Source organism: Martes martes (assembly GCF_963455335.1).
Source record: "Martes martes genome assembly, chromosome: 10".
Classification (NCBI taxonomy): Eukaryota; Metazoa; Chordata; class Mammalia; order Carnivora; family Mustelidae; genus Martes; species Martes martes.
The window spans coordinates 36,087,638-36,102,499 of NC_137898.1; the positions used below are offsets into that span (position 1 = coordinate 36,087,638).

Here is a 14,862-nt window from a genome sequence, read left to right on the forward strand (position 1 = left end):
AGCAAGTATCCAACAATGATTATGATTCCTCCATTTCAAAACCACCAAGTGAAGAATGAAAGCACCAATCAACCAGATGTTTTGTCTACATCATCCCAAACTATTAGTTAGACTAAATCAACACCTCTCATCCCCTTTAATTGTCTTGTCAACGTGTAGAGGAAGCTCTTTCCATTGGTTACAATGGAAAGAACAGAAACCTAGCCTTTTTGTCTGTAGAAGCCAAGAGATAAATTCAGCCTGTTGAAAGATGCTTTCACTTTTCAGCTAGGTGTTGGGGCATTATAACCATAATACTATGTAAAATATATGAATTTACATCAGGATACTTGGAACTCTCTGGTGTCTCTGTGCCCTAATATATTAGACAAAACTTTGTAATACACATCTTGCTAAAATTCTATTTTCTTCATACCTTGAATCCTGTAATACACCCATTACATTTGGGAAAGATTTTAGTTTGATATTCAAGATCTTCGGTCTAACTAGTACCCACCCCCAAACCCCCTCACCCCGACCCCAATCCCACTGTATCCTTAGGTTCTACACGTTAAAGGTCAGGGTTTTTCAACCTGGACTAGATAATCCTTTGTTGTGGGGATTGTTTCATGCACTGTAAGATGCTTATCAGACTCTTTGGTCTCTCCCCCTACTTTTTTCCTGTGTCAAATTTTATCCCTCAATGCATGTGGTTCTTTCACTTTGATATAATTTTGTTGGGAAGTGGGGTGGATAATGTGTCAGTGCAATGTTTACTACCAAGAGTCTGGAGAGAGATAGGAGGAGGGGGAGGATAGGCCAAATAGCCAAAGAACAGGAGAAAGAGTATGGATTCCAGGTATTTATTATTTCAAGCCCATTATACTAATAGGACAAAGGTTGATTGCTTTATGTCACTTTACACCTCATGAAATGGTATAACACCTGTGTCACACCATATACCAAGCTGGATTCTTTTACTTGGTCTTCTTCAAAATCTCAGGAAATGTCAGTCATTTACCACAGATAGCCCTGATAATCAAAGGATGAGCCATGACCAATGCAAATCAGGCTGTCTGTTGGTCTCTCCTCGATGCGATGCTGAACTTTATAGTGATTTAGGAGATATGATCCTTGAGATACTTTGCTTTGGTTTCATCTTCCTGTTATTGCAAGACGGATCACCTGGGAGAAAAAGCCAATTGAATTCCCATCTTCCCTGTGTATTTCCATTCCAGGCTTTCATTTGCTTTTAATGGCTTTCTCAGGCCTTCCTCCTGAGAGTGAGGACTTCCAGGGCTGAGCTCAGCCCAAACATGAAACTTTTGGGAAAGGGTTAGGAAAGTCTGTTCAGCTGTTTTTGTAGAAGGGGGAAAAAAAAAGATATAAAGTACCTTTTCTCCCATTCCCAAAATAACTTCGTGTTTGGGCTTTCAAATTAGTATGTGGTCAGACCTTTATAGAAAGTCCAGAATCAGTTTAAAAAGACTTGAATTTAAGACTCTTCCCTCCTCTCCCCTTAATGAGCAGAGTCATGAGCATGAAACACACTGCTCGTGAGATGGCTGATGAACTTGTGAAAGAGTGGCCTGCACAGAGAAGCTTGTCAACTGTGGCCTCTTTGGGTTCTCATTTGGGTCTTTCTCCTTTATTATTCCTTTGGCACTCTCTTCCACAGGGAGTTCTTCAGGTTTGCTATTCATTCTATAAAACTTCCTTCTTAGCCCCCAACCAGGAGTTCATTCATTCATTTAAATAGATTTTGAATTCCTATGAAGTGTTGGATATGATGCTTGGAGTTTCATGTATAGCCTTTCATTTATTCACCCCAACAGCACTTTGAGGTGCATATTGCCATCACCGATTTACATAAAAGGAACCCGTGGTGGGGTTATAGGAAGCAAACTACCCTTGGACACTAACAGATTCAGCTCACAGGTTTATCTGTTTGCAAAGCTCATGCTTTTAACCATTGTAAATCCTTGCTTCTTGTAAAGCTAGGAGAACTTGGTTATTGTTTAAATTACAAAAGGAAGGGTTGGAGGAACTTGGGATATTGAGCCTGGCCAAAGGAGCTGCCAAGTCTTTGATTAACTTGACATGGAAAAGGGATATATGGGGGCTGTGGGTCCCTGAATGAAGAAAGCTACATGGGGAGAGATTACAGGTCAAAATATGGAAGGATTTCATAAGAGTTGGGACTTTCCAACAGATGAATGCACTTCTCCAGAGATAAGGGAGTGCCTCATAATTTGAGGAATGCAAGGGTGGGCTCTATAATCACTTGGCAAGGCTGTAATATTGTAGGGAAGATTCAGGCAGCCGATGACCTGGTGAATATTGAGCTTGGCTCTCTGGGTTGTAATTCTGTGTTACTCTGGCCTTAAGACCATGAATTTATCTGACCCAGAATATGTATCTTTACCTGTTTAGACTTCAGATTCTCCATGTGTGAAGGTTATTTCTAGTTCTGAAGTTTTCAGCTATCGGGGCCAAAACTATATATAGGGATATAGTTACAAGTACAGTTTTATTACTCTTTTAACCTGACAGAGGTTAACATAATGTTGAAATCTTGGGTTTCATTCTCAGGTTGGCCGGCTCAGTCCTGGAAACTTGAGCCGGAGGTCAAGGTTCTCTTTTGCTAATTTCCTCTCATTTTGTTCTCAGTTAAATCCAAAGTTTGTTTTATTTAGCTCCCTGGGTCACTGTGGAACAACTTTCTCCAAATATTCCTGAGCTCCTGATTTAAAGACTTCTTGGTACTTCCAGAATAAGGGTTCCATTAGAGGACAAGATGGACCAGAAGAGAATGGTGGTCAGAGAAGGGACTGTGGGAAGGCTGACAGCAAGAGTTGGTATAGGCATCAGGTGACATTCTAGAAAGGTCGCTGAGCAGTTTACAAGCAATACTTGTGAAGGTTGTTACAAAGATTACCTGTGTTATATATATGTGACATACTCAGAATAGTGTGCTGGGCACATGGTAAATAGCATAAAAATATTGTCTGGGTTTTAATGTTATTGTTATTGTCTTGTTTTATTGTTATTACCATTATTATTATAATTATCACCCTCTGAATCTAGTCCATTAATTGTACATAGTAGGTACTCAAGAAATATTTGTTGAATGAATAGAAAAATGAATGAATAGCTTTGAAAACATGAAAAAAAAAATGAAGGAATAGCTTTGAAAAGCAACGGTTGAAAGGCAAAGTGGTGACTGCATGTTTTGGTAATGGTAAGGCTTTTACAGAGGAAACGGGAAAGCCCTGTAAACTCTGACATCCTGTTAATATTACGTCGTTATTGTGAACTGTCGGTCCAGATTTTTCTCTGTGATTCTTTTTAAGGTAAACCTCTTGGAAATTAGAGGGTCTATGGAAAATGTGATTTAGGATAAGTATTTATCATTAGTCTGCCCTTTGCCAATTTCTAAGCCTGAATGAGTTTTTGTTTGAGCCAAACAGTGAAAAATTGTTCTGCTTCTGAAGTTTTCCAAGGGACCAAAATGCCTCTAATTGGAAAAGAAACACTGCTTATTCAACCCCTATATTTATTGCTCAATATATGCACATATTAGTGTTCACTGAGCCACCACGTCTGCTTTCTGATTGAAGAGGATGTAGATTTAAGTCTCTTCTGGGCCTGAGTTGCAGGGGTCAGCGTGCTTTATCCTGAGTCTGTGTTCGGTTGAGTCAAGGCCTCTTCCCTCGCAGACCGGGGAGAGGTTGCCCAGGAACAGGAGCAGGTGAGTTACAGAATTATGAAGCTGCCTCCTTACTTCAGAAAGTCAGCAAAACTATAAATGCCCCCAGGTACTCCCAGTGAAGCCCACTCGGATCATTCCATTCTATCAGGGCTGGCAAGCTCACGACCCGGAGACTCTAGAAGCTTATCAGGCAGCTGGGGACAGCAAACCACACAGAGGGAGTCTGGTTTTCTAAAGAGACTCATGTTTTCACCCGACTGCTTTCCATATTGAGACTGCTGCAAATAGTGTCTGGCCTTCAGTCTTAGAGACCTAAAACTGAACTTTTCCAAGGTACCCAGAACCCAGTATGTAATTGGTGCTCAATAAATATCAGGAATTAATATTCTTCTTCTTTCTCACCTGGTGGACCCACTGACAAGTTTTGAGAGTTGTCTCACGGCAGCCACCTACATGCTGAGCTTCCTGTCTCGTGTACCTTCCCCTCATGCTAGAGGCAGAGAGCAGAAGCACTGTTAGCATTTGGAAAGGAGGGGTAAGCAAGATGCCTAACTTATTTTCTGCTGCAGAATTCATTCTCTTGGCATAAATAGCGAGGAATGTTTGTAGTGCAAACACCGGCATAGAGCATCTCTTATATGGATGGGAACAAATGCATCTTTGGCTTCTGAGGTACCTGCCTAGGATGGGAAGGAAGCCCAATACTGGCTCAGGGGGCATACATAGAATGTCCAAGGTTTATTTGAAATACATTAAAAAAAAAATTTCAACTTTCTTAAAAGATTGTCCCTTCTCAAAAGATTGTCCTTTCTCAAAAGAGGATTTTCAATGAGATCTGCGTGGTCACACAGTGTGGGATGAGTGGCACTTGCTATTGTGCAGGATTACGGTAACTCCTTTCCATACACGGGCTCATCAAATCTTCACAAACACCATGCAAACTATGTGTCATAATCCCCACTGTAGAGCAGAAACAATGGAGGCTCCCAGAAGTTACATAATTTGCTTTGGTCCTGCAGTTAATAAGTTGCAGAGGCATTATGGGAAACAGAGTTTGCTGCCTCAACTTCCCATGCTCCGAACACCAAGAAGAGGGGAAGACAGACCAAAGGAGGAAACAGGAGAGGAAGAGCTTGGCTATGGCAAGGAGGAGGGGGAAACCAGGACAGAGAAAACTGACACTTGAGGGGTAGAGAGAAATATAATTCAGAGCAAAGCAAACCCTCTAGGTTTTCTGTTCTTTATAATTTAATTCGTAGTAGAATCATGTGGAAAATGTTAGTGGTTGACTCAGTGGGACTGCCAGCAAAGCATATATTTTGAAAGTTGAGTGGAGCGCCCACATTTGCTTGGTCTTGGAATGAACGCTGGGCAAAGATCAAAGCAAGAGAAGACGTTAAGGAAACACATTTCTTTAACTGCCTGCAGGAGGAAACTTTTCACAACTGGAAAATGCACGCCATTACTGCCAATCTTGGAGCATGGAGGTTTTACTTCATTAATCATAACTGTCAGGTTCCTCTCTGTAAACAGCAAGCTGTTGACACACAAAATATCTTTTGGTGGCTTTTTGGGGTGTGTGTGTGTGTGTGTGTGTGTATGTGTGTGTGTGTGGAATAGCAAAAAACAGGAAATGGTGCATTGTACAAGCCTTCTGAGAAAATGCTTCCTAGAGTCAAAATAAGATACTCTGTATCCTATTGTACTGAATATATGGCAATACAAAATTCTGAAGTCATCCGAAAGCCTCAAGAGAAAAGTTTTATCTTTAGATATAGGTTATCTACTTAAAGTGTCTGTGAAGAAAAATGATGCAGAAATACAATGATGCTGCTTGACATCATTAATAAAGGGAAGATAGATATCTAAGCTTTAGTGCAATCACAGTTATTTTTGTGTACTTGTCAGTCATGTGAGGCATTCCTGTGGTTGAGTGCAAATCGCCACCTGCAGAGTGGTGTCAATCCCAGGCCATCAAGTAGGTTAGACAGGACTTTGGCTGGTGGGCCCGAGTTGGGACTTTGACTTTGAGAGGGGTCTGCTGGGGTCTGAATATATCTTGATGCAGTCAGGAAAGCAGCTGAATTCAGACATATCCAGCTACCTTGGTGGGGGAGGGGAAGGTGGTCAAGAATCAGGGATCAGTGCTGTCAAATCCAAAGTTGGGGGAAGAGAAGAAATGGAGCTAAGAGTTAGGGAATTGGAATAATAAATAAGAAGATTGAGAAGAATGATGCACATTCTTCTGGGACAAAAATCAACAATGGGACATGTGGAAGATTGAAGTCCATTTCTGTCACCTTCACCACCACAACCTTAGAGCAAACCTCCATCATCTCTTTTCAGATGACCTTTCACCAAACCACATGGTCTTCCTGCTTCTGTTCTTGCTTCTCTACAGAGAATCTTTCCCCGACTATGTGGAAATGTCTGGGAAAAATGACTATCTTTTTTGGGTATCAAAGTGATCAAATCACTCCTCTCCTTAGACCTCCATGTATTGAAATTCAAATGGAAATTAGATCACTGAAATTTGAATAATATCCAAATATTATTCATTAGTACTCAAATATATTAGTTACATATATTACATAAAATATGTTAATTCGTATTCAAATATGTCTTCTCCTTAGATCTCCAGTGTATTAAAATTAGAATTATATCCAAATTTCTTATGATGGCCATCTAGTTCCTATATTACCTAGCCCAGATCTCCTCTCTGAATTCAAGTTCTCTAATTCTTTCTTTGATTTGCTCTGCTATAGGCCCATTGTTTTTTTCCCCCCCTCTCTTCTCAAACATAAAATTGTCTCTGTCTGAAGGAATTTGAATTTGTCTTGTCTGAAGAATTTATTATTCTTTTACCAGGAATACTCTTTCCTCTAACATTTACTTTCTTGGTCTTCTACTCAACATTTAAGGCTCTGTTCTAATATCTCTTATTTACTCAGAGAGGTCTTCCTTAACTCCATTTTAACTAAAATAGTATACATCACTGCCTAATATCCCATTCTATAGATATTTTCATTTATTTGTTATCACCCCACAAGAGGAGTCCTAATGATTCATTAAACTTGCATGTTTCAATATAAGATTGAGGAGAACATGGATTTTGTCTGACTGCTGTATCCTGAACAGGGCCTGGTACCCAGGAGGGACTCAATGACTGTATTTTTTTCCATTTTTAGTATACATGTTAGCAAGCACTCAGTGAGTGTATTTTGAATGGATGAATGGATGCATGAAAGACAGACCTGTAAGGTACATGGTGCCCAGACAAGGAATCTTTCCATCTGGCATCAGTCTTGACTGAGTAACTTGTCTAGATATGAACACTGGGCTCCCATCACCAAAAGCTAAACACCACAAACTGTCCTGGCCAGTTCAGCATCGATAATCATTTGTTGCCAAATGTGATAATATGGGTGGAAGTGCTTGGAAAATACAAGATTTAGCAAGAAGCTGGTTGCTCTTAGGCAAAGAATCATGGAGCAACACATGCATGTGAAGGAGATTCTTCATCCAACATAAAATTAGGCAGAGAAATAAGTTCTTTGAGAGAAACTGGGTTTTCATTTTTTTCAATTAAGGAAATCATATTAGGAAAATGTTCATTTCATAGGCCATTTAGAATAGGTAGGGAGTTAAGAAATCATGTGTCTCGTCTCCTACCTTTAGAAAGGAAAAGACTTTCATCATTAGTGGTTAGTAGAGGAGACAACCCGCCTGCTTTGGAATCTTAACTCCATTCCTGTCTGGCTATGAGACCTTGGGTAAGTCACTTAACTTACTCTTTGTGCCTCAGTCTCTTTATTCAAAATTTTAGAAAATATAACAGCTACCTGAAATAGAACTCTGGGAAGATTATGTCACATAATGCATCAGAAATACTCTGAGCGGTGCTTATTTAATATATGTTGGCTATTATCTGCATTTTGCAAACAAAGGGTTGGAATTTCAGATCACTTAAGGGATTTATTCAAAGCTGTACAACTAATACATAGTAGGACAAGATCTAGAAACCGGAACCTCTGCCCCCTAAAGTACCGTGGGGGAGATTTAAGCATTTTTTTAAAGATCTATGCTACTGAACATAATGAATATCTAAAATAGATACATGCTACAAAACAATGTATTACTAGGATATCATTTTTTCCCAAAAGAAAATACAGTCACATAGGTATGCATTAAAAAATACTAAAAAAGCAAGTACACTAAAATGCAAATAGTAGGTGTATGCTGGGGGAGTTTGAGACTAGGAATGATTTTGTTTTCTTTGTGTTTTGCTGTTTACATGTCATTAGAATACAACAACTATGGCTTGTATAGTTGGGAAAAAAAAGTTATTTAAGAGCAGAACAACAATAATACCAACAACAATGAAACCCTTGTATCTGTTGAACGTATGATTATACCAAATCCTTATTTTATTTACACTGCTTCACATTTCTCAAACAATTCTAGCTTACATTCTTGCTAAGCTCCCATAGAAGCTTGTACTTTGGTACTATGGTACCAATCCTACATGGTACTATGATTTTTCGTCTAGCTATCCTTTTTCCTCAGATGTCCACATGCCATTTTCTATCGTGGGTACCTTATATGGTGGCTTTTTAAAAAGGTTGGATGAATGACATACCCATTGGGATCTTGACTCTGGAGATAGTATTCCTAAGGATAACCCCAACTCCAAAATTGCTAAGATGAGGTACAGAATCTCATTCTCTAGATCAGCGAATTGTGCTTATTCATTTCTGTATTCTATTTCTAACCAAGACTTATCTCCAGTTGTTCTTTATGAAAACACTGATTTTGTATGAAAACACTGATAAACCACAGTTAGCATTTATATTTCACAACCGATTATTGTTTCTTATCAAGAAGATTTTATTAACATCCTCGGAAAAATGTCCCAAGGGAAATTTGAGCATCCTAACCATTTAGAATGATTTCCTATCTTTAGTGGTTTTCATGGACATTTTTATTACTTGCTAAAATAGTTTATAATCTATGTTTCAAGGCTTCTCTCAGAAAGCTTTGAGCCTATTTCCTTAGCAGAGTTATAAGAAAGAATTTAAAAGACAATGAAAAGTATGTGAGCTGTGGCACAGCCTCTCCCTGCTGCCTTTCATAACACATCTCCACCAGCAGGCTTCTGCCAGCTTCTAGGAGTGTGGCTTGGTGGTTGCAGAGGCTAACACGGCCTGGTGTCCTTTATCAACAGACTCTAGACAGACAGACACTTATGGAATGTTTCAAAGTAAGGATATGGAAATTTTCACATGATCAGTTTGGGAGAGTGGGGAGTAGTGGTATTTAACAATGCATCACACAGAGAAAGCAGCAGTGAGAAATTCTGTAAACACAGGAGCCACTCAGCTTCTGACTGACAGAGGTCAGACATCTGAACTGCTGTAGGACGTCAGCTGACAGACCTATAGGGACAACATTTGCAGTGGACAGCTGGTGGCCCCAGGGGACCCCTGCCCTCCACATTCTTCTTTTATTTGATCTATACTCCACTAGATAACCATCAGTTTAAAAGGGGAGAACATAGTGAAGTATATAAGACACAGTTCTCACCTTGGGAAAATTCCCTAGGTTTTCTGGACTCAATTACCAAAATAATCATAATACCAACGAACATTTATCCAGGATTCACTCTGTGTCAGGTACTGTTTGAAGCACTTGGCATGAAATAATTCCTTTTCTATGATACTTTCCTTACACAGTTTGTTGCTAGAATTAAGGGAAGTATATCAGGCAATGTTCTTAGCACAGGCCCTGAGTTCTCAAAAAAGTTAGCAGTTTTGTTGTTAAAACTAACTAAAACTTAGGGTTCCTGGGTGGCTCAGTCAGTTAAGCGTCTGCCTTCAGGTTATGGTCCCAGGGTTCTGGGGTCCAGTCCTGTATCAAGCCCTGCATTGGGCTCCCCACTCAGTGGGGAGTCTGTGTCTCCTTCTGCCTCTTCCCTCATCCCCTGCTTGTGTTCTCTCTCTCTCTCTCTCGTTCACTCTCTCTTTCAAATAAGTCAATAAAACATTAAAAATAAGCTAACTGAAAATTATAACAATAACAAAAATGTCTCTTACTCAAATAAAACTCCAAGAGGCTTTTTAAAACTTTTAGTTATATTAAGTCCCAAAGCTTTGTGGTATCCCAGAATTACCCACAACCTAACTCCTGATGTATGCTAAGGGATGCAACCTACCTGATGCATGCTAAGAGATTGGTATTTATAAAAATAATGCATATCCTAAATTGTATGGATATTTTTGTCAGATTTCTCAGGGAAGAAAGTATGTAGTCTTCTTCAGATTCTCAAAATATTATTTCATGGTCTGAGAAATAAAGAAGCACTATTGAAAAGAATCTGTCACCTGGCGAGTAAGGAGGTCCTAATAAGCATAACAAGGAAGTGGGGAGAAAAGAGCTAGTGGGTCTGTAAACCACCCCCCCTTAAGAGGATTTGGAAAAGACTTGAGATGTTAGTCTCTGGGTTGGTATCTAGGGCGGCTCACTCCCCCCACCTGGAAATTCTCATTTGCCCTCTAGGGCCATTTACATAAGACGCTGTGGGATTACTGGCTGTACGTCTAGCTTTGAATGGATGATTCAATGTCAGATAATTTCGTTCTGGTTTTGCAGGACTCATAGAATGTTCGCCCTGGAAAGAACCTCATACATAATCTGTTTCAGAGTTTTCAAATTTGTAGCAGATGTGCCACTGTGCCTCTTTTTGCACCCATGGAAGGCATCTCTAACTGGGGACAGCCTTCTTTACATCTGTGCCTTTTAAATCCTTTTTAGCCTAATAGTGTATGCAGCCGTTATGGGTTGATTGAAATTAGCATGCACAATGAAGCCAGTTTTCTAACCGTGTCATGTGCTTAATATTCTCCTATTACAGATGGGGAGACTGAAGAGATGACATTTAATATGTCCATGGAGTAGACTTGAGTCCTGTGAAGTGAGTGATAGGAAAATTTTGAGATATTAAATGTTGTAACTACAAACTACAATCATTTAAGTGCCAAATGTCATCTCCTTTGCCTCTGCTGTTTTTCCCTCATCTTTCATAGCATAAAGAAGGAAACACTTTGCAACAATCATTTACGTTCTCCCCACACACCAGTATAGAGGCAGCTAAAAGCAGGCTCCCGAGTGATGCAAAGAAATTACAAACGATTTTTTTAAGTATTATTCCATGTGTTGTTCTTTTATATTTTAAACAATGAGATAGCTACACAAAGTTTCAGGACTCAACATCCTTGCAAGGAGCACGTTAAGAGACCTCAAGCTGTTACAACAAGGGTCAGCCATTCTGGGTGTCAGTATGCCCTACAGTAATATATTGGACACATTGTAAGAATAGAAAACTGGATTCTTCATGCATGGGAGAGAAAAAAATGCTTCAATGTTGAAGAGTAGATTATGAACATTTATTTCTTTTCCTCTGTGTGTGTGTGCGCATGTGTGCGTGTGTGTGTGTGTGTGTGTGTAAGGAAAACATATTTAAGGTGAGAGGGAGAGCATGGGGAAAGACATGAAATAAAGTGCATTTCCACCTTTTGAAATCATTAGTCAATAACATAGACCTGGCTTCAAAATTATTAAACATCATTACAGTTCCTGTAACTTAGAATGGGGCCCTCCATCTGCATTACGAAGGCATATAACTTTTGAGCCTTGTCATAAATTTTCCAGTTGTTTCTATGGGAAAAAGTGGGGGAAAATGGAGTTTTGAGGCAGACCAGCAGAGATCAACTTCTGGCAAGACCTGGATTTTTTCTTTTGAGGATGGTAAAGGTGGCCAGGAAAGGGATGATTGCCAAATACATAGCCATCCCTCTGCCTTCTTTATCAGATACTCTGAGTAAATTGGCTTAAATCCCACCCTTCTCTTTCCTCTCGCACTGTACTCCTCTTTGCAATTTGAAAGTTACGGATATCAATTAGAAAATAAGCCAGTGTTATACGAGAACATATTTATTGGCTGAATAATAAAACTAAGTGAAGGAGTTATTAGAATTAGAATCCCCCCTTCTTGAAGTACAAGTTTCCAATACTCAAACAGAAGCAAAACCCCCAAACCCAGAACGAATACATGAGTAACCTACATCATCGGCATTCAGGGGTGGGTTCAAACAATCTGTCTACTTTTTTGTAACGGACTGTAGCTCTGAGGACACAGGCATACAATGAGAGACACAACAAATCAGCTTAGCAACATTGAGTCTGTACCCACCACAAAGCTTGGACTTCTTAAATGTGGCCACTTCAACTTAACACTCACAGAGGCCCCTCCGACATGCCCTGCAAAGGACGATTTGCATACAAATTCTAGGCGATCCTCTTACGAATAACAAAAAACAAAACAAAACAAAAACAAAACAAAGAAAGAACAAAAAACCCCCCAAACAAAAAACAAAACCTTGGAGACCATGGTTAATAAATAAGAGAGAAAAAGAGAACAAGAAACTGGCAAATTCCATCAGCTGGCAGGAAGGCTGAGCAGCACCTCAGACCTCATCTGCAAAACAGACAGCTGACAAGTTTCAGAGCCCAAGAGTGAAGGCTGAAGGTGAAAAGGAGCTCTGCACTATCCTCTCTGAGTATTTTCACATAATCTCCAGGGTGGGGAATTTTAATCGCTCCCTACTGCACAAACTGCGTCCTTCTAGATGTGGCTGAAACAGGTGTCTCTGCAGAGTTCTAAAGTCCTCCAGCAAAGGCAGGAGGCATGGCTTTAAGTTGTTCTTTCCAAGTAACAAATCAAAACCAAGTAACAAATCCCATAAATAATGTACAAAAACGAAACAACTCGAGTCTCACTTATTTCCTTCAAAGATCACTTCAGATCATTCTCCAAGTGCAAATCCAGATATGAAAAATAAGAAATACAAAGGAAATGTTAGCCCTGTCTTCTGTCCCCACCCTCCACAACCGGGCTCACTTGCTGCCCTCTCCCTGGCAGTTTGCCCTTCCACCTACACCTTAAGATAATCATTTTTCAGCCGACCTAGCCGGGTCCCATGGCTCCTGATGGTGAGGGCCAGCAGCTCGTATTTGTCCCTGAGCCCCACAGAGATGTCAAGCGTTTCCTTCAGCAGGGACCTGGTGTGGACCAGCATCCCCAGGAAGTCCTCGTTGAGCCTGCTTTCTTGCCGGCTGTCCTGTTCCTGGCCCTGCTTAAACTTGCTTTCCAGCTCAGTGAGGGACTTGTCCGAGTTGGAGTAGGCATCCCCGATCTGGTGGGACTCCCGCCGCAGGTACTTGCCATAGCTTTCTTCCCCGTCCAGGTCGTAGGAGATGCTCTTACTGATGCCCTCCAGGACACGCCCAGCATCCTCCACCTGGCGGCCCAGCACGGTGAACTCTTCCCGAAGGGTGAGGCTCAGCAGACCGCTGGCCGCCTGGCTCCCCTCCCCCTGGGAGCAGCGCCGGTGGTCACTCACCCTGAAGAGCAGCTGGCACTTCTCAGGGTCATCATTCTCTTCATAGTCCCCGTCGGGCACGAAGTAGTGGTGCAGAGTCCCATTGGACATCTCCGGGTAGAGAGGGCCATCGAAGTAGCCCTGACACAGGTGGCAGAAGAAACCCATCCAGAGGAACTTCAGGAACACCATCCTGGATAGTCAGGGTGACCGGGGACCCCGGGAGAAGACCGTCCGCCCAGGCACGAAGAAAGGGGGGGTCCCCCTGGGAGTCAGTGCCTCCCCAAGACGGCGACAGCCTCAGTTGCCGCGGGCTTGCTGCACCCTGGCCCCCCTTCCCCAGCAGGCTTCATGTGGCTGTGTCACCGGCGCCTGGGGAGCACGGCCACACAGCACAGGGTGCACCCAGGCTCTTGTTCCTGTGCTCTGGGCTGGAACGCTGCCTGCTCTTTGCAGGCGGTGGCGGCGGGATCACAGGCAGCAGAGGGAACCCCTGCTCCAGGGCTCTGGTGCCCCCCTCTCCCTCGGAGTTCCCCCTTGCTCCTGAGAGATGGAACGTGTAGCTGGAGAGAAAGGCTCTTGCCTTCTGATACGATTTCAACTTCTGGACTGGGTGGGAATGTGGAGCTTTTCCTTTGGCTAATGATATCCTGAGGATCTCTCTGCTCTCAAATTACAGCTGGTTTCGTCACTTGGAAGCCAGGGAACAAGTTTGGAAAGAAACCTCTCACCAGGTCTCTGTTATTAAAGGTACAGGATATTTTTTTTTTTTTTTTTTTTTTTTAAGACTGGAAAGGGGACCTTGAAAAATAGAATTTAGCTTGAAGGAGAAAATGAGAAGAGAGTAAATAGAATGCCCACAACAGAAAGACTGAGTTGCTGTTAACGTCTTAGGGGAAGCGTGATTACCCTGGAGAAATACTACTTCACATTTTAAATAAGTACCATTTGATTAGATTTGTTAAGTATGTCTATTTTTATCATTAAACATTTAACATTAAAAGGTTTGTGACTTCGAAGGCAAATTTGCAGTGTAGGACATGGCAGTTTTGTTTGGAAATGGTTAGAGATGTTAGTAATACTTTGGAAGCAATAGCAATATAGAAAATGATTAATGCACGGTTGCTAGCATGTACAGGAATAAAAGCTGAAAATGGAATTTTGCCAGTTTAATAAGTAAGTGGACAACTGAGATAATTGTTTAATCCTATGAAAACGCATCTGTGCTAAACTTCGGCAATGCCTAATGCCTTTGCAGCTATTGTCTCTTTTGAGATACTTAAAAATTTTTGAAGAATGTAAGGCTGGCACTATTATCTCCATTTTCTGGATGGAGAAACCAAGGGACAGGATGGGAAACAAATTGTTTGTAGTCACAATGTTAGACTGTAGTGGAGCCAACACAGGGCCTTTTCCTTTAATTAAAAAAAAAAGTATTTTTTTCCACCAGGCCATTTTAGTTTCTGATCTGTGAGTTAATTAGAAAATTGGCATCCATCGGGCCAACTCATTTGTCCAAGAAATGTTTATTGAGCATTTACTGTATGCTAGAGTCTATTTTAGATACTGCTACCAGAGGTGTGGAAAAAAATGGAGATGAATACTTGCCCTCTTGGAGCTTACATTCTAGGAAATTGAGAGAAAATTAAATTAGTATAAATAAAGATGATACATTGCATGTTGACAATGATAGGGTTGGAGAAAAGACAGGGAAAGAATGGAAAAGCGGAGGCA

General features: G+C 41.1%; 1 protein-coding gene across 1 annotated transcript; it reads right to left on the reverse strand.

Annotated features, from left to right (window-relative positions):
- Nucleotides 1-11,672: 11,672 nt before the first annotated feature.
- On the reverse strand, nt 11,673-13,682 carry FIBIN (fin bud initiation factor homolog). The gene has a single exon (XM_080817715.1). It carries the CDS (start codon nt 13,318-13,320, stop codon nt 12,682-12,684), a length of 639 nt encoding a protein of 212 aa, XP_080673841.1. The 5' UTR covers nt 13,321-13,682; the 3' UTR covers nt 11,673-12,681.
- Between the last annotated feature and the right edge of the window lie 1,180 nt (nt 13,683-14,862).

Bases quoted from the DNA above. Each gene is read 5' to 3' on its own strand.
- FIBIN (XM_080817715.1), bottom strand. From the start codon at position 13,320: ATGGTGTTCCTGAAGTTCCTCTGGATGGGTTTCTTCTGCCACCTGTGT.